Source organism: Motacilla alba, chromosome 2 (genome assembly GCF_015832195.1).
Source record: "Motacilla alba alba isolate MOTALB_02 chromosome 2, Motacilla_alba_V1.0_pri, whole genome shotgun sequence".
Classification (NCBI taxonomy): domain Eukaryota; kingdom Metazoa; phylum Chordata; class Aves; order Passeriformes; family Motacillidae; genus Motacilla; species Motacilla alba.
In genome coordinates, this window is record NC_052017.1 from 13,584,820 (window position 1) to 13,603,413 (window position 18,594).

Here is an 18,594-nt window from a genome sequence, read left to right on the forward strand (position 1 = left end):
TTTAGGTCTTCACATGTCCATAAATTCTGAAACCTCTGTTGGATTCAGTGGGTCTAGACAGGTTTGCACTAGCTAAAGCTCAAGCCCAGAGATGCATTTTAGAGCTCTGTACAGGGACTGGCTTTGCTGTTCTTTAGTTAGAATCACATATGTAGCAATTTCCATTTCAGCAAAGCTCACGAATTAGAAATCTCACTTTTTTAATAGCGTTCAGGAAATATTTCTGGTTTCTATACCGAGACCCGTGAAGCGAGTGCACGTCAGGCGCTCCAACGGCAGCAGAAGGTTCTGGTTTGCAGCAGCGTTTGTGCTGCTGGGCCTCCTGTCTCAAGTGTCTGAAATAGAATTTATTATATTTATTATCATGCTGTAGAAGAAAAGGCATTTTCATGTTTTATGATCTGAGGCCCTGTGCTGTGTGACTAGTCTGTTACATTTCGGGGTATCTGGCCAGTGCAAGTTTGAGCAGCAGTAGTGTGTGCTACACAGTCATGTTTGATGTCTGCAAAACTTTTTTTTTGGCACTTGCCACTTGGACTGAAATCTTTCTGATTAAAGATGTCAGAAAAAAGCAGTATCTTAGAAATCCAGCTAGGTAATGATGACAAAATAAAGTGATATCAGTTTGGATATATTTTTAACAGAATGTCAAAACACATTGTCATCAAAATCCCCAGAGACACCATTATGGTGTCAAAATGAAACGTTATCAACCTAAGACTACAAGAATAACAACGAGAAATAATACTATTGTAACTTTGTACTATGTACTGCCAATATCATGCAAAATAAATTTGATGTGCTAACTGGAATTACTTACTATGCATGTTTCATTTCTTCCTGTTTACTGAAAAGCATGTGGCAATTATGTTACCCAAGAAAACCTTGTAATATTTGCATAGCATTTACTGAAGTAATGTAAAAGTTGAGATACAAATTAGTCATACTGATGAGACCTTGACCACAAAAACTGTCGTGTTGCAGTCCTTGGCTTATCTCAGGCATGCCTATAGACTTCTATATGCTTCAGAAACTAAGAAATTTAAGGTGGTTTTTTTTTTTCATAAAAGAGTATTACAAACAGTAGCATAGTGTACTCTGTAAAGAACCCTTAAAATTATACTGAAGTATGTGAGATCTGTTTATTGTATGAACTTTATACAGGGCTTTAAAAAAGGCTTTTGCCCATATGTAGTTATGTGAATGCAAACACAGAGAGGCTGAGCACTGATTTTGTTCTAATGAGTTTTTCTGCCAAAAGATGAAAGTGTTACACTGCCATGCCAGTTGACCGTCACCTCCTAGCAGGCATTCCTAGTACCAGATTTCTTAGGATGATTCATTTTCCACCTACCTTGAGCACAATTTAGCCATCTAGAGTGGATTCATCTGGCCTAATATAATTGTCTAAAACTATCCTGAGCTTGTCCCTCTACTCTTCTTTATCAATGAAAAAACTAATGAGCTCTTGAGAGTAATAATTGCATCCAAAGACAAGTACTGTGATTGCTCTGGAATAACTTATTCCTCTGTATTTCCCATACAAAGGGTCCAGGTGAGTAGTTTGAACTGCATACTTGCCTTTTAAATGATTACAGTTTGTTGCAAAAAATTGCATCTTACCTTCTCCTGGTAAATAAATCAGCTTTACTATAACTTTTATCAGGCTAGTCATCTTGACAAAATATTGAAGTGGTGTTACAAGTAAATGTTGGATTTTGTCTGCAGTATGAGAGATACATGCTTTTGGGTTTCTGAAATCTGCACTTGGATTGAGATTAAACAGCCCAATAGGAGGAAATATTAGAATTCAGGATTTCTAATCCAGTGTTTCAAAGCATAGCAAGACTCTCAGCAATTACTGGGTATCCTGCACAATACATCTGAAAAAGAATTCCTGAAGAAAAGGCATATTTAGCATTTCCAAGAGGAAAAATAAGTGAAATAACTTGAAAATATCTCAAGTAGTAAAAGTTGAGTTCCACCTAACTCACTAAATAACCTAGTGAAATTTTGAATAGAAGGTAATTGCTGGTTTTTTATGTCCTTATCTGGAACTCATTATTTTTAATACAAATGTAATTTCACAGCAATTTATAATTTTAAAGTCAATCAAGACAGTGTGGTGGTAAACCATGATTAAAACATCTATTTACTAAAATTTTCATTTTTTAAAGCACAATGCTGAAAAGATTTATCCAGAGATCATTTGTTTTGCAAGGTATAATACTGAGATTTGTTTCTACTCTCCATATGCATGTAATACTTAATTTAAAAATCTTAATTAGTTTTTATGCTAATCAGTGTAAATCTTAGTGTTAAACTTCATAAGAAGACAACAGGTGAATTTAGGCATCAATTCAAGTAATCAATCTTAGCTTTGATTTTATTTTTTTCTTCGTTGATTCATATTGTGTGCACAGGCGCTGAATGATGAAATGCTTAACAGTAACTTCTGATTTAAAGTTTCATTTACAGATTGCAACTTATCTAGTTTGAAAAATAAAGCAATGAGCTCACAATTTTCTGTGTTTTATATAGAGTTTCTAATCTACTCCTATCAAAGGAGGTCTCTTCAACTTTTACCTAGATTTGGTATCTTTAGGCCAAGTCATTTTTGTTTGTTTGTTTGTTTTTAATGGAAAATTTCTCATTCTGCAGTTTGAAATTAGCCTATAGTTAAAGTGAGACATAATGTAAAATCAATCAAAATATTATTTGAAGATTTATAAGGCAATAGCCCCTCTGTCAAAGTACAGAAATAATTATACTATAATTATGTTAGAGGCTGGTAAGGACAGGGGAAGACATGTGAACTTGGTGTAATGTATTATGTTTTTTAATGTTCAGACATTTTAAAGAGGTGTCTTAGTCCGTAGATCAGTGTTTGCCTAGCAATGTATTGCTTAATACTGTAGTTTAATGAATACTTTAAAACAAGATGTCATTTTTATTAAGGGCAAATATTCACAAGAGTCAAAACCACTCTATTCTGTTTTGTTAGTTGCAACACCCTGGTACCTATTTACTAAGTGTTTTCTCTAACTAAAGAGAAATAAACAACACAAAATATTTTCTGGGTTTCCAGTATAACTTATGCCAATGCATTAAGCAAGATCTAAATACTTTTAAAGTGAGATTTTGCATCAAAACAGAGCTAAATTTCACCATTTACACTATATTTTTAATGGTGCAATATTTAAATAAACCTTTTTTTTCCCCAATATGTTTTCAAATTTGAAAATTTTGAATACTTTGAGTAATTTTAATATCACTCTTGGTTTGTCCTTCAAATGGTGCAATCAGGATTTTTTTTTCCGTTTTTCAATGTTGCTAGACCCAGCATTGTTGGCTAGAGCAGGCTCTGAAGCAGATTTTAGAGCGCAGAGCCCGGTGTCAGCGCAGAGCAGAAGCTGAGTGGTGTGAGATGTGCTGGGCTCTCCCTACGTCACAGCATTCACACCTCACAGGTGGTGCTGGCCACGGACAGATGTTCCTTTTTGCAAATCCTGCTGTGCTTTAAGAAGTGACTGCTCCCTTGCTGCTTCTGCTGCCCCTCTGCTGAAGGCTTCTGCCCCCGTGCCTCATCCTGAGAGATCAGAGGGAGCTCTCCCTACACAGCTTCTAGCAAAGCAGCTGGATTAGCTTAAATGGAAACAAAGGCTGACATGGCCTGAAGCCTGCTAGGGATCTTCTGGATGATCCCTTCTGCTGGCACAGGAATGGCCAGCTACATCCAGGAGGGGATTTCTTCTCTTTGGTCTTGGTTAAATGTCTTTGTATTGCTGTGCCAGGCAGCTCTCACATTGGCACAGAATAGCCTGTGATGTCTAATTGTGGGTGTTCATCAGACCTAACAGCACTGGAGCCATCACTGTCTGTTCCAATTAGGACAGGAAGATTCTTAGGTCAGAGCCCATTTCTCACCACCTGACTTTGAAGTAATTTTGTATTACATTTGGAATCAAAACTGCAAATTTCTCTCCCGGCTTGATCACTCGTATATTTTTAGTTTTCTTTTTTTCATGATTTATTAAATCTTTCCTTGTGTATTTCTGCTATATCTTTTAACATTCTCATAAGAAATTCACAATGAGATGTCTTGTATTTTCTTTTAGGTTTTGTGGCATTCTCTTTTTTCTTTTCCTTTTCATTTTCTTTTATTCTAACTCGGAAAGTGCAGTACCCTATGAGAACAGCTGTAACAAGTTGTGTGTGGCTGAAAATTGGCTTGGCTTATATCTGCAAAATCTAACAGCTCTAAAGTAAGGCTTAGACTGTGTGATAAACCAGTAGCTGAGTGTCTGTTTTCAGATGTTTATAGCAAGCTCCTAAAATCTCTGCTTTTCCTTTTAGTAGAAGAATTCCACTGGAAAGTAAGACTGGATTTCAGTCTCCGGTGTGCAGGCTCTGACAGGCTAATAAGGAAGAGTGATAGTGGCAATAAAAAGGGTCTTCGGTGCATTCTTCGTATTTCACTGGTTGTAAAATGATGGCCCTGCCACAGAAGGGCCACAGAGGGACTCAAAGTGAAATCTAGTCTGGAAAGTTTGAAGAGACTGTTGTGGTGAAGTGACCTCCCCATCAGCCCCACCTCTCCACATTGTTTATGGCCATCACATCAGAAGCAAGTGCTGAATTTCGAGCATTTGAGTTTACCTTTTTAATCCGGAGAAGAGAGGTGTATCTTTTAAATTTTTAAATATTTCATCTGTTGAAATTGTGTAAAATGCTCATCTAAACACAATGTCAAAATTTGGAAATTAATTTTATTTACTGAAGAAGAAAGTGAATGCATTTGGAGACTTATGCACTACATGGTATTGCAGTTGATGAACTTCTACTGTGAAGGTAAACTGGGATGACACTAAAATTCCCAATGAGCTGATTTCACATGCATACATATTGACATAAATCCTAAAGTATAAATCCTGTTTTGATGGAATTACTATGCTGAAGTGTGTAGGTATGTGTACAGGTAACATGCTATATCTTGCCTGTCACATTAAGCCAATCCCTGAATTTAGCTGCCTTTAAAATCTCCTGACTTTAAAGGATATATAGTGCTCAGTGTTCATTTAGCAAATACAAAATGGCAAAAGAGGATGAGTTTTATAACTGTGTGAACAGTGGAATAAGCCAAAATTCAAAGAGATCTGGGGGAAAAAAAAAGTTCTGGTAGGATGTATACCCTTCAGCATGCAAGAAGCTGCCCTTGTTAGAAACTAACTTTGCATGCATAATTAATTTGAGCTGCACATTTCGTTTCTTACAACTAGAAGAGGAATTTAATTCAGGTGTTTGGTGAACATATGGGGGATTTACTGTGAATTTATGACCTGTGGTTTGAGTGTAAAAACCCAAGATACTAGCTGATAAAATTTAATGAAGCTTGTGCAGAGAAACTATTTTTATTTGCAGTTTTGTAATTCATACTTTTTTTTTTGTTTTTAACACCTCTCCTCTACCTTTTTATGCCTTATTCCCAATAAATTCTTTGACAGTTAAGAAAAACAAAAGTAGTGTAGAATAAGGCTTTTTATGCCTCTTTCCAGGTTACAACCATGGTACATTTGTAGTCTAACAAATTTGATCTCTTGCTCAGCTAATTTTTTTTTCTCAGATGACTGTAGCAATTCTGTAATCGTGTAACAGCTCTTTTATACAGCACTGTCCATGGTTGTGTACCATTTCTGTATGTGTTAATATCCATGTGTTCATGAAAAGTCTATTCCCTGATGTCTCAGAAAAGGACTATATGTAGGGCACAATGGAAGGAGAGGACCAGCCAAATTGGTTACACTAACTTAAGCCTGAGGAGTGGCATTTAGATGTCAAAAAATAAACCACAGAACAAAACAGGAAAAGACCAACCTGCTCTGGCAAGCTGGTGGCAGGAAGGAGAGAGTACAAACTGTGCTGCTGCTCAGCCCTCATCGCCCTGTGCTCTGTGGGCACAGTCATCTGTGTCACGGATGATTAGTAAATCTGCTTAAAGTGAGCAAACCAGCAGGCTGTGCATCGGGGTGTTGTGGTAACTTTAAGGCTGGTAAAGGGCACACTTTCATTTTATTTTATGTCCATGACTTTTTGAAATAACCTGACAGTTTCTGCTTATTCACCCTCAAGGGCCATCTGAAACAGACAAATCCATCTGCTTGGGGTTAAGCACTGTGGAGAGAGGGTGCCTGAGTTCCAGTAAATGTAGCAGAAGTTTTTCTATTAGATTATCACCACTCTACTTTCTGTTGGGCTGTTTCATCCTGCTCAAGTGATGAAGAAAGGGGCCAATTTTGTAGGCATTCAGTTAGGCCTGTATTTTGATGAGGATGTGTGCCACCAACCATGGTGTGACCACGTTGTCAATCCTCAGTGTGATGGAAACAAATTTGTCTCCTGCTCCTCTCTCTGTGTAAACAGAGGTAGATACAAATTCAGACCTTAATTTTTTAATATGACACAGGTAATCTGTTCAAATGAAAAAGTATTTATATCATACAAATGGGTGATAGTTATTTGCCAGCTTGAAGCAAATAAGAACCCATCTGTGTTTTATTACTGCTATCCAGAGATCTAAGCAGCCGGTCAGGCTGGCGACGCCCTGGCAGCTCAACTGTGTGATAGAAAATTTCAAGGTGTAAAGAACACTGTTTGTTTACTAACCTTTTGGTTATTCTAGTCAAGTTGCAACTGCCCGGTGGTGTTGTTAAGACCCTTTTCCATGCTTTTCCAGGCCAATAAATTTTTTTTCCCAAAGCTTCAGTCGTCCCTGTTCAGTGGCATGTTTGTATCTACTTCATCACACTGAAAATCTGACTGTTTTGAAAGGAATACAGCTCTGCACATCAGTGCATGACATCACACTGAGACATTGCTTAATGATCTGAGACCCTGATGGCCATTGCTGCAACTGCTTGTTCCTGGAAATATATGACAGCCCTGGCCTATCTAAGTCTTGCTTACCATTGCATTTTTAGTCTGTGCTGCTGGTGGTGTGTTTTGAAGCAGCACTCAAAAAACAACTGATTGTGAAATGTGCCATCTGCAGATGGAAGGCAATGGGGTGCCAAGTAGAGCTGTGATACAAGAAAGCACAGATGCTTTGCAACCCGAGTAAACTTTGGCCCTGAAAGCCTTTCCTTGAATTTTATTTATTTTAAGAACATTTAACATTGAGAGCACTTTGATAGAAGAACATCACTGGTATCTGATGCTAGGAGGTGCTAATTGTCTTCTGTGAATTCACAGCCATCCTGTTATTAAGTAGGCATAAGGGAAGGCTGGCTGGGCAAGCTGTGATTACTGTAGAGAGTTGTAATTCCAGTTTTGCTAAAAATTTTAAAGCTAGCATGGGTTAAATCTTCAATAAACTTTGGATGTATTTCAAGGTAAACTCCTTCCTTCCTGCTAGTTGTCCTGAATTCTTTGAGGTGGATCTGCCTTCAGATTTTCAGTGCATTTGAATGAAGGACTCAAACAAAACATGGCACATTTAATTGAACTTTTGAGGACTTTCCCCATACACCCACAATGGGAATTTAAGCAGCAAGAACACCTGCAGCCTGCATCTTAGTAGTCTGTTGATATGACCCTATCTTTCTTGGGTCAATTCTTCCAATAAGTCAAAATTTATTTTGCTTTAGACTGGCTGAGAACACTTCACATGGGATATAATTTATTTAGCTCTGCCCCAAGGGATAATGATGTGACTTACATAAAGATTTTTAGATAAAGCAGAACATCTTAGGATCTGAAAAGGAATAAAGTTAGGTTTGCGCTGTTGACTCCAAAATTTTATTGGAGACGGTTTTCCCTTGTGATTATGATTTTTACATTTTCCTCCTTCTAGAAGTACTAATTGGGAGTTGAATGAGATACCAAGTGGGTGTACCAAGTGTTCCCTGAGTGCAGGGGGAGTGCAGTGGGAGACATAAAAACCAGCAAAAAAGCACTGATGGTAAGAGTAACTGGATGAAGAAAGGCACGAAAAGAAAAAGGCGGCAGCATGGCAGGCCAGGACAGAGATGTGCAAGCCCTCAGTGGTGAGAAGATTAAGACAGCTGTAATTTAACCTAGAAAACCAGAACAAAGTTGAAATGAAAATGAAAACCAAAGGAGGCAAAACTAAGATACAGTCTAAGCCATCAAATAATCTTTTAAGAAATGTATCTTAGTGCATCCTTAGCTGCCTGCCTTTTTCCTCTTCTAAATAAAAATATTTAATTTTTTATTATTATTAACCCACTGACTTGATCTCACTTTCTGTTTCTTAGAGACTTTTTGAGCTCAAAGAAATTTGAGGAGATATAGAAATGCCTTTTTCTAATTTTGCTCTTTTTTTCTTCTGTGAAATAGATCTTTTTATAATTCACTTCCTTTGCAGTTTTCTAAATCTGAGTCATGTCCCTTGCTTTTCAGATAAAATAGAAATATTGTTAAAAGATTTATCTTCTCTGCCATTATCAAACCTTTAATAAGTTTGAATAACTTTTCTTAAATCAGCTTGACTTCTTTTTTCTTTGCATTTTTGTTAAGGGTTTTTTTGGCATTAAAATAAGTTCTTAGGTCTGGAGACAAGTTGATCATAAATCCCAGGATCCTCCTTGTCCTTTGTTACTCCTCTCTGCAGTGTCTGCAGGGTGTCAAGTTCATGCATTTGCTGTTTGGGAAAAGACACACTTTGGCTTCTATGGACACTATGCATTTATTTTCTTGCTATTCCTCTGATAAGGTATTTTTTTAAAATGAATAACTATCACAAAATGTGCAGAAGCCCTCAGATCTGTAATAACCCTCCCAGCAGCCCATTTTGAGGCTGGTGGAGTGTATCCTGTAAGAGCACAAGGTTTAGTGCAGTACTTTGGAGTTCTTCTGTTTGCCATCGGATAAACTGCTTCAGTGTCACTTCTGCACTGTGATCCCTGAAATCTGAAACAACCTTGATTACAGAACCCTGGTTGTTTACCCATCATCTTGAGTACTACAAGGTGTCTATGGATGGCATTTTTCTAGTAATTTTTGCACAGAAGTTCAATGACTTTTCTCTTTTAAACATATTCTTATGCCTGAAATTTTAATATTTACTATATTTTTACTTTTTTAAGTGCAGTTTGTCATGTAGGAAACACGTGTCTGTGTAGAAAGCAGTGGACTACTTGTTTGTTTGATTAACAATAACAGTTTTAAAAATCAACAGACCATTTTAAAGTGTCTTGTCTTATATTGGATTGTGATTAATCCCTTTAAAATGTGAAGTGTATAGCAATGCGTGGGAAAAAAACAAGTGGTTATATAGTAAAGCTGGGCAGAATTTCACAATAAGGAATACATTTACATAAAATGAAACTGTAAATGGAGATAAGCGGTTTCACAAAATGAAGTTGAATTAAGGAAATAAAATTAGCAACATACCTACAATGAAGTGGAAATCTTGAAAATACCAGTGTTTCGTTTCCACCTGTTCTAAATTAAGCTTTCTTTTAGTTGTACTTTTCAAAGTGGTAATTTGCACATAGAAATTGACTTACCCTACAAATAAAGCATTTCCTAAAGCTCCCATTTGGGTTTTAAAAAAGCATGGAAGAAAACACTTCTTTAAATTCCTTCCTTTTCTTTGCCTTTGGTTTCAAATAAATTTTAAAAATAAATCAACCTAAACCACTTCAAAAATTAGCCTTTTCCAGAACCATACTATTTTTTCTGTCTGGCCAACCAAGCACTGATAAACTCTATTTATTGGCACTGAAAAGAATGGGAGGTAATGTCTCAAACATCTCCAATCCCCTGCACCTACCAGTCCCAGAAGACATGGAAAACAGTCACAAATGGACTCTAAAATTGTCTCTTTTCATACAAAAGAAGACACAGGATATAAATTCACTGTGTTTTATTGTACCCTGTGTCTATGAAAGGAAATCTATGGAATTGCTTTCCAGTGTCTCTCTGCAGATTTCTCTTTTGAAACAAAGCAATAGATGTCCATTCCTCATCAGCTCTTTTGAAATAAACAACGAAATGCAGTGCACAAGAACCCCACAAGAATAGATTAAAATGCTTCTGGTTAGTCTTGATATAGCATATTTGTTTGTCAGGCTTTCTGTGGTTCCCACATTAACATGTTTGAAAGAGGGGGGTTGTAGGGTCAGGTAGGAGCTGCACAGCTGGAAAAATGTCAACAAGATTAATAAATACCCACTTTCCCCCTTCTCCATGAAATGCCATTCCTGTGCATATTTCATTACATGCACATAGTTTCATGTACACCTGCGCCATGGAGAGTGGATTACTGGGTATTGTGGAAAAATTGATGGTTTTGAAGGATTGAAGGTTCTGGGTGTGCTGGTTTGTGTCAGTACCTTCGGAACTGAGCCCTCCCCAGCCACCACTGTCTGTGGGTCCAAGTGAAGCCAGCTCTCATCTGCAGCCCAGATCCATTCCTGCCTATGGCCCTGTCAAATGGATGGCTTTTTACTGGCCCCCAAGCCTTTTAATGCTTTCAGACTGATCAATTTAAAAGACTTGTTAAAAACAGAACTAAGGGATGACAGGCTCTTATTGATTGGGAAAAATAACCAAATTTTATATAGGTAGAGCCTCCAGACATTGTAATTAATTTGATGTGAATAAAGATCGGATAGTACTACAGTTTATTGATTGGGGAAAAGTATCTTTCTTGTTTATTCAGTAGCAGAGATCATTAGGGCTTTTAATTTCCCTTTATTTTAAGTCTGACACTACTATATCTATTCTTCTTCATTCTCTAGGAGTGACATATACTGAAAAGGTGCCATCAGCTTATGATAATTTTTTTAAAATATTCTTATTTGTCTTGTCCTTGCAACATCTGAAATTTCTTTATTAGACAAACTTAAACTAAAGATCTTTGGACTAAATGCTTATAAATTATTTTCATGTCTGTAGTCCTGCACTGCAGCAGCAGTCTCAGTCACAGGTGGCAGTTCCCAAGTATATTGATCATTTCCATCCTTCCCCTTTCAGCAACAGATCGACCCCCAACAATCACGACCGGATACAGCGCCTGCGACAGGAGTTCCAGCAGGCAAAGCAGGATGAGGACGTGGAGGACAGGAGACGCACCTACAGTTTTGAGCAGCCATGGGTGAGTGTGCAGGGCCTGCCAAAGCTGGGAAGCTTGGCTGACTCCTGCTCTTCCTGGGTGGGTTGGGAGCAGACCAAAAGGGAGGCAGGGTGCTCTGCCTGCATACTTCTGCCCTTGCTGTGATCCCCGTTTTTGGTTCATTGATGTTTAGTTCACTTCTAAACTTCTTCAGCCATCTGTCAGAAGTGCAGACAGCATTATTTGCTGCGTGGTTAGACCCTTGACTCTGGGAGTTACTGCTTGGATTAGTATCAAAGGCAGTACCTATTGATCTGAAATTTTCATGGAAAACCGGAATAAAATACATGCTAACAATAAATAATGGAAATGCAACCTTGTAAATGCTATTTTCTCTGAAGCAATATCACCGTGTTTAGTTATATTCATAAAGGCAAAACTATGTCTTTTCACAGTAAAAGAGATGAGCCTCCTTTACAATAGCACTCTGACACTTACATTAGCTGAGACAGTTCTGTATTGAGATATATGCCCTAATTGATCTTTTAAATCCTGTTCAAACTGATCCAGTAAAGTGATACAATTATTTAAATACTTGTGCTTATCTTGATTAACATAATTGAATGAATTAGTGCTGCTTTTTAATCAATTACATATCCTAAATTAGGATCCTTTAAATATGAGGCCAAACCTGTAACTGTTGAAAATTCCATGATAAAGACAGTGAACAACTTGTTTGTGTTCCCAAAAGAGCGGGAACTGTGTGATGACAACAGTTGAATCTCTCAGCTTCCTCTGAAGCAGGTGAGGGTGGTGAGTTTCAGTTATTGTTGCTCAGCAGTGCCATGTACACAAGGCCGAGGTAGAGAATAGCCAAAAAAACATGTCTGTGTATGAAGTCACTGGCAACAACAGTATCAGGATAGGTTTCTCTTATAGGTTTCTCTTATAGGTTTCTCTTTTCTTGTATTAGAAAACATCTAACTTCCTCTGAAATTAAATAAATAATATAAACTTCTTCCTATGAGCAGATGCTTTCAGTTTGAGGTGGGGAAGATAATGTGCTAGGTCATCACAGGGATAGTTTAGCCATTTGGGGCAGGTTGGGACTGGGTGTAGTTGATACCTTCTGTTACCTACATCAGCTACTGTTTGGTTTCCAAATGAGAGATTCCAGTAACATTCTTGGGAAAACTGTGTATGAGAAAAGCTTGCACTCTTGAAGACTTGGGAACTTAACTACTGGAGGTCATGGGCCAAATTGCTGTATATCGAAGTGCCATAGCAACTTTAGACAGTCAGCTTGGCTTTTATTTTACTTTCTTGTAATGAACGAGAAGGGAATTATTTGGATGACAGACTGATTACCTTAGGAATGGAATAATTTCCTAAATTCTGGGTCAGAACATTGACCTTTCTATTTTCTCTTATTCAAACAAATGTTATCTCTCTGTTTACTCCCCTTCTACAGATCATGCAAATGAGCTCAAAGTGACTAATTCAGCTTAATGTATTAATATTAGTTCTGAAGCTTATTGTTGCTTTTGTAGGAGCTGCTCTGTTGTTAAATACATAGGTGACCATATGTTTTATTTTAGATAAGTACTTTTTTAAAAAGTTGCCCAGAGTCTATTTGAATTATAATTTTATTTTTCCATCGTGTACTCCAGCCTTTCAAGATCACAATGCTTGGAAAGGATAAAGCAATGATCTCATCCATTTCAGCACTTCACAGTCATTTCAGTTTTAAAGAGCCATAACCCTCTTTTTTAAAGACTGTGTTGTACTACTTTAACATGTTAGTCTAAAATGATGGACTTTCTTGACACAACCTCTCAAAACAGATCCAGATGTGTTATTAAATACCAATGACACCAAAAAAATGCAGAATTGGTTTATAATACATGTAGGAAAATACTTAGATACATTCATCAGCGTGTTTTCAGTCTTTTTCATCTGTGGGGTGTTGGTTCCAAACCACAGCAGTGCAAAATGCAACTGTACGTGGGCCATTGTTGAAAAGAGTGTTTTCATCTGAGGGAGATGGGTTGTGCAGCCTACATAAACAAAAGGCTTTGCATACAGAGAAGCCTCTGAGCCACAAGACAGCAGCCAACTCTGACCTGGTTTGGATAGAAAGAGAGGAAAATCCCATCCTTGGAGAAGTGTGTGCTATGAGGTGATAAGTAGTTTGCATTTCTCATTACCAAGCTGATGGCATGGTTGAGGATAGGGAATGAAGTGCTGATGTGATGGGGGACTGTTGGTTACTTTAAGGAAGTATAAATGAACATGGAGTTTGCAGTGGAAGTAATGGATGCTGATGGAAATCTGGCAGCTCTGAGGATATTCAGAGGAGCTCAATGCCTCAAAAACCCACTAATATATTATAAAAATGGTCCTGTAAACCTCACCAACTCCAATTCCTCCCAGATTATTAATGGCCTGTGACACAGGAGTCCAGTTACCTGTGGCAGATACTTTCAGTCTCCTCCTTGGGTGTGAGGCAAATCTCATTCCATGGAGCACAGCATCATGCTGGCTCTGAGTGGTACCTGTGGGTGCCTGGCCCATCCCTTCCTGCTGAGGCCCATCAGGTGAAGGTCATTTCTCTGTACTTGAGCAATGCAATAGCACTGGACTTTTTGCCCTACTGTGTTTGTCCTGCCAGTAAACAAAGTACTTGACTGCCTGCGAGTGTTCAACAGCATCAGGCAGCTTAACAGACACGAAAAGTGATAGTGCTGGAATGAGATGACACTGTCTATTAAGCAGCATAACACTGCTGCTCAAGGCCATTTGAATGACACACTGTTAGGGTTTAAAGAACTGCCTAAATGTTGCAACATCGAGCCATCTCTAAAATTCACTGGTTCTGTAAGCTGAGTCAAAGCTTTATGGAAGGGATTTTTACATTTGTTTATTTTAGGATGATTTTCTCAGGCATCACAGCTTTTCTTTTTTTTTCTTTTATGTGGCTCTTCTTATGTGTTTGTATTTCATAAAGTGAGATACAAGAGGCTTTCAAGGGCAATACTATAGGCCTGACATTGCCTGGAAAAAAAAAAGATAAAAATAACATAAAATTTAATTAATCCATTTTAATCCTGCTGGTGTTAATTCCAGTCAAAGTGCAAAAATGTGTATCTGGACATGCAGAATTGCACGGAATTACAGTGTGTCTGCTAATATTTAAGGCCCTCGATGTTGCCATGGCACTTTTATACCAATGAGCATTCTTTTGGGACTGATTTTTTTGTTTTGTACCAAAGCCGAGCCTCTGTTTTCTGTGCTTTTCTGGATTGTGTTAGGTCTGCTGAGGCTTACCTTGTACCAGTTCCAGACTTTGGGGGACTTTGTTGTAATTTGTTCCACATCTTGTATTTTTGCCTAGTCACATCTTGATTAACAGACACACCTACCCCTTCAATAACAAAACCACAGCTCTTGAGCCCTAAATGCCATGGGAGTGAACAATCCAATTTCAAAAAAGAGCATTTTAAATCCATGGAAAACACTACAGCTGCTTGCCAGTCCTGCTTGTGGAAGCACACCAGTGATCCAAAAAAGCCCACAAAGATGCTTGAGGGACAAAAGTTGGTGCTTTATTTCATCATATTCAATACAATAATTGGTGCTGAAAATGGGAAGTGGCAAACTCCATTCACAAATACATTCATCTCCATTCATCCTGGGTCTATTTGAATGACAGGAAAAAACTGGTGTTGAGAGAGCAGCTGAGCAAAATGTACTTTAAATATTTAGGAGTCAAATAAAAATATGCTTGATTTTCTAAAGATACCATCTAACTGGGTCATAATATATATACTACCTGACTTGGCTGAGTATGGCTTTAATTACATGCACAAATTTGTGAAAAGTAAATAATTACATGATTTTCAGAGGAAAGACTCCAGGAGTCCTAATAATATATTTATACATGGCTTGATAACTAAAGGCTCAGAAGGACTGGGGTTTTTTTTTCTGCTTGGGTGTTTTCTGCTGTTTTTTGGTGTGTAGGTCTTGTCTCTATAAAGAAAAAAAATCTTTTTTTCTGTTTAATATGCTTATTTCTTATCCCTGTAGTCAAGTCCCTGACCTTCTCAAAGCCATACTAAATTTTAAATAGTCTAAAATTCTTTAGGAAACATTTTTGTTGCTATAACTTTGACCATAGCATATTAATATTACCTGAAAAAATGAATAACAGACTTGTTTGTTCAATACAAATATTGTAAAGTTTATATCAGTCTGTAAATTATGTAGAATTACTCAACACATTAATGAGAAAGAGAAGTATTGTAATAATTCTTTCTATTATTAATCCATTTCAAGTATCTATTTTAGGATATTTTGTGCAAGATATAGGCAATATCTAACAGAGTATTGCAGTAGACAAAAACCTGAGCCGGTAAATTGCAGTTTCTCCTATTCCACAATCTCTTTCAGAGAGGAAACCACAATTATTATTATAATAACTTTTAGGAAAGGGTGTCCACAGGTAATTTCTCTTTATCTGTAGTTAATATCCATTTTATATATCAAATCTGCAAAGGATTTAATAAAATACCAGCATTTTTTGTTAAGGTTTAGTCTCTAACTTTTTTTTTGTTTTTAACTTTTTCTTGACACACTAGCTTTAATCTACTGATATATTTGAAATTTAAAAATGAAGAAACAAGATTTTTAAATGAAATCAGGGCATTTTAGTTAGTAAAAAAACATATATATAGCTCACAGTGAGCATAAATACTCAAGCAGTATTTCAGGGTTTAGTGATTTGTTTCTGCCATACTGAAGATCTTCCTTCTGCTGCTCCTACCACAGAAAGGTACAGAAAGGGATGGGATTTTCTTTTTACATATTGCTTGAGTTAATACATGCACCTGTTGGCAATTTTTAAAAGACATGCTGCTATATGTTCTGTTCACCATAGCAACATAAACACAAAGATGGAAGTAAAAATAGTTTTCAAGGACATCTCCCAGAGACACTGAATGTTTTTTATCATTCTGAATTTTGATATACACAGTTACTGGATTGTCTGTCATCTGTGCCAAGTACATTTACACATAAAGCAGGCAAGGTCATTTAATCTTATCTATTTCTAATTAGTGCTGCAGTATGAGAACCACAGACTTTTGGGGGGCCTTGTGCTTGCCAAGTTCCCAGGTGAACTTGAAACTTCTTGGTTAAACACAGAGCTTAATCAAGGAAAAAAAAATAGTGCATTTATTTTAATAAAATAGTGGGATTTTTTAATACCTGGGAAAGTACTAAGGGACTTGGTCCTTTGGTAATCTCCTTGTTAACTATTTCTTTATCATACCAAAGAGTTCTGTGAGTCTGAGTAAGCACTTCTCCCAGCTTGTCCCTGTGGCTCTGGGCTGTCAGATAGGTATGTCACTGTCATTTCCTGTCACCTGAACTGGTGGGGTCTCCCTGAAAAGCCAGTGCCCTGGATGGCCTCATGATGTCCTCTCTGTAATTCAGTGGCAGCTTTGATCTGTGCCATTCCTGAGGGTTCCCTGCTGCCACCATGCAGAACTGCCCTGTGTGGGTAGAAATGCCACAGTGCAGGGACAGAAGCTGTGTGGGCAGCCCCTGGGATGGGTAGGAAAAGAGAGGAGGGACCTTTGTCCCTAAAATATCCTGCCCTAGACTGCTGATAATGGTCACTGCAACTTGAGGCACAAGGGTTACATGTTCTGTTACAGAGCTACTCTCTGTAACACAGCATGTAACAAAAAATGTTGTTTGCATAAAGTGAGAAGGTGGAAACTTTTAACTTTGCAGCCCTGATTTTAAATTAATGCAGCTTTGGGAAGAGAGCTGTCTAATTTCATCTATCTTAAAGCACAGTTTTATATGCTGAATATTGTTTAACAATGCTGAATGCGCTATCATTGCCACTTAAATGTATTGTGGAAGACATGAACATACATTTATTTGTATAACTCAGCCTTGGTTGTTATTGTGGCCTTGACCACATCCTAATTTAAAAGGTCAGTGCTTGTCATACATCTCATTGCAAGCAAGGCCAGAGTTCTTATCAATCTGTTCTGTGAGGACCGAGCTGTTGCCAGCTTTGTTGGATGGTTTCAGGTTGTTATAATTGTACTTAGCCTTGTATTGATATCAGTGTTATAATTACTGTGTTACGTGCGTTCCTTGTACACGTTTTTCTGCTGTTGAGAGATCTGAAAATAGTGCAACATTCTTTTTCTTAATTTTCTCCATTTTATGCTAACATAAATTGACTGGGTATTTATAGAGATGTGTGTTTAGGAATGGATTTTATTAAAATATATGTGTCTAAAAGCATACTATGAGAACTGAGACAAAATTACTAATTAGTTTTTGAAGACCAAAGTTATTTATTATATAAATATTTTTTGTTTAGTTACTTTAATCAACAGCACATTGAAAAGGTATATCACTGTATGGCGATTTGCATTTTACTGAGCAAGTTAAGGGTCTAAACTAGAATATATAAAGTCTTTATATTATCATAACCATATATCAAGGGCATTCACAATGGTATCACTGAGGTTTTGAATGAAAAGTTTTGAAAGAAATGCCTTTTCATTAATAAGATGGTTGAATGTACCTGTCTACGTGTATATATGTTATGATATGGAATATATGATTGCATACAAAGGGAGGATTTTTGTGTCTCACTGACATATTTTTGGATACTTGAAATGAGATAATGGATTAAATTACATGAACAGCTTATTGTAGATGTGAACAACATTCAGACTAAATATCTGTCCTTTCCAGATTAGCTAAGTATTGCAAATCTTCGTAGTTTAACAGGGCATACCTTCAGTAAATCAGATAATGGATTTGAGATGTTTGCCTTTAGACCCATCAAATTATAAATGTCATCCATTAGATGAAATTCTTTCTGAACTGCAGAGAATCCAGACCTGACTCCTCAGATCCTGTCCTTCTGGCCATGCACTACAGCAGGCAGACAGGACTGACAGCTCCTGCCTCTATTGAACCATTGGTTCCTCGGTACATTAAAAAGAAATATCTCTGAAGTTACATTTTGATCTTAGTCCATTCATACTCCATTATGACTTTCAGAGCCTCTGTCACTTTACTGCAGGCTTTTGTGGTAACTTCATCTCTCCACACATGTGTGTGTATGTGTGTGTGGAGAGATGATGGCATTTTATTGTCCTGTATAAACCTAAACTGAGCAGCAGCTCAATCCTCTCTCCACCTTTTTGGTGATTTAACCATTCTTTGTGCTGTCAAATTCTTTAATCCATTATATTTACAGCCAACTGAAAAAAGTGAAACTGTTTTCAAATAAAGAGAAGCAATTCTCATTTCATGTCTTATCTGTGATAACTACTTTCTCACATATGACATAATGTAGCTGCAAGCTTTCCAATGTTGTTGAAGTGAAACCCATGAAATTAGGAGATTGGCTGTAAAATCTTAGTTTAAATGTTTTTATTCTTTATGGGGAAGTTGATATGGGAACTTTTGACTTTCTCTCT

At 37.3% G+C, this 18,594-nt stretch overlaps 1 protein-coding gene across 16 annotated transcripts in view; it reads left to right on the top strand.

Annotated features, from left to right (window-relative positions):
- Window positions 1–18,594, top strand: part of PARD3 (par-3 family cell polarity regulator) — a 443,621-nt gene that overhangs the window by 417,902 nt on the left and 7,125 nt on the right. For all 16 annotated transcript variants that reach the window (XM_038128982.1, XM_038128975.1, XM_038128984.1 and 13 more), the window contains one exon: window positions 10,999–11,119. In XM_038128982.1, coding sequence (XP_037984910.1) covers window positions 10,999–11,119 — 121 coding nt within the window. The remainder of the gene's footprint in view (window positions 1–10,998; window positions 11,120–18,594) is intronic.